At 47.8% G+C, this 1,890-nt stretch overlaps 1 protein-coding gene across 1 annotated transcript in view; it reads right to left on the minus strand.

Moving 5' to 3' along the window:
- LOC103625286 (mitogen-activated protein kinase 13) overlaps positions 1-1,890 on the minus strand; it is a 14,759-nt gene that overhangs the window by 8,677 nt on the left and 4,192 nt on the right. Inside the window, exons 3-4 of the mRNA XM_008644692.2 lie at positions 1,516-1,590; positions 355-463 (exon numbers count right to left, since the gene is read on the minus strand). Coding sequence (XP_008642914.1) covers positions 355-463; positions 1,516-1,590 — 184 coding nt within the window. The remainder of the gene's footprint in view (positions 1-354; positions 464-1,515; positions 1,591-1,890) is intronic.

The raw sequence follows: 1,890 nt of genomic DNA on the forward strand, positions 1-1,890 counted from the left end.
GGGTTCCAGCAGAAGCTCCTGCTGCTGCCAGCCTCTCACTCTCTGTGTAAAGTTTTGCTGAGGGTTTGAGCAAGGCAAAGAGAGAAGCAAGTGATGCCATGGAAAAACCATCACAAGGCCTATCTATGGCTGCTGATTACTTTGATACTTGGCTGACTGATGCAAGCAAGCACTCATTCTACTGCTGTGTGCTGGAACAGGAATGGTTCAACAGCCAATACCTTTTCTGAGGGGATGCCATAAACTCCCCACATCTTCCTGTATGGTATTGGAGGGGAGTTTAGTTAGGGTCAACCCAGAGGTGACACACAGAGGAGACACAGGGAGTCACTAAACTCCTCCAGACCCACCTACCTTCAGCCCTTTCAGCATTTGGTAGACCAGGTACTGGATCTTTTCGTCACTGAATTCATGTCCCATGATCTTCTGTAAATCTGTCCGCATGTATGGCATCACCAGGTAGCTAAAAGGCAGTAAGACAAGGCCCTGAGTCTGGAAGAAAAATGCAGGGGACCAGGCTAGCCTTGTTCTCACTTGGTTTGGTTTTTTTTGGCTGTGTAACTCACTGTAATGAAGATGAGTTGTTGTGACAGTGTTCCTGGCTAACTAGCACAGCCTGCAGTGAAGCTGGAATTTCAACCTGTTCTGAAAATTGCTCTTTCTCCTCCCCTGAAATGAGGTATCTCATGTCAAGTAAGAACAAGGATCTTCAGGATCCTAAATTAGTTTACTTTAGACCTCAAGTGAAGTTCAAGTTTGGATGGCCTTTTACCACCCAAAAGCTGAAACATCTTACACAGCAAAGCAGCTGCATTGGCTCCCAAATTTGTCGTTGTAATATTCTCCAGCCCTGCCTCAGAAGACAACATCCAGCTTCCTTCAGTATCTGCCTGCTGAGGCTGATAATTAATTGATGGTCTTCCTGCAGGAACTGCTCTGAGAACCTTCAAACGATCTTCCTGCAGGCTGCTAAACACTGAGCCATCAGCCAAACCCCCAAAGCCAGGCACTCACTGCTCATCTGCAGTGATGGGGAAGGGAAAATGACTTGTCCAACCTGACCATGAACACGGAGGGAAAATGTCCAAAAAAAAATTAAGAAGAGCCAGAATCAAGAGGAAAAGAAGGACAGCTCTTCTTTCAAATTCTAATTGCCCTGAGGCCTGATGAACGATACTTCTCCAGTTCTGAGTGCAGCCCCTTAGCTCAGCAGTCACACAGTGGATCACCCTACATGTGATGATGCACCATGGAATGTCACACATCCTCATTGCACAGGTTGGTCTGTGCATGCTGTGGTGTCCCAGCTGTGAGCAGGGATGGGATCTGTTTATGTGTTCTGGGTGTGTCAGCCATGGGAGCTGATGTGTGCCTCTCTTTCTTTGCATTATTTGGGGATGCCTGGCTTTTAGTCTGGTCCCTTTGCACCTCAACCCTCTCTGTTCCGTTGCTGCTAAGACACAGCTGTCTTGGAAAATAGTTAAGTCTAGACAGAGCAAACAACCCCAAACTTACAAGTCCTGAAACCCCTGGTAGGAGGCAGTGGAGGTGAAGACATCAAGCAGCCCAATGACCTGAGGAAGGAGAGAAGCCCACATTTAAACCACATTTGCTGTGCACATGCTACTCATCAGCTCTCCACTGGCACACGCACATGGGTGGACGGAGAAAATTCCATCTGAGGAATCCAGGGACTCCTCACTGCTGCTGCACAAATGTTTTCCCTCTTACAAATACTTGGACTCACCCATTACACACCTGTTTCAGCCTGGGCACAGCAAACAGGTCACAGGTAAACCCCACGACCGCCTGCACACACCAAATGTCAATTAAAACAGAGGTGATGCCACCAAAAAGGATTTGCTCGCAGGTGGCAAGGAAACACCCCTT

Source organism: Corvus brachyrhynchos, unplaced genomic scaffold (genome assembly GCF_000691975.1).
Source record: "Corvus brachyrhynchos isolate BGI_N302 unplaced genomic scaffold, ASM69197v1 scaffold72, whole genome shotgun sequence".
NCBI lineage: Eukaryota > Metazoa > Chordata > Aves > Passeriformes > Corvidae > Corvus > Corvus brachyrhynchos.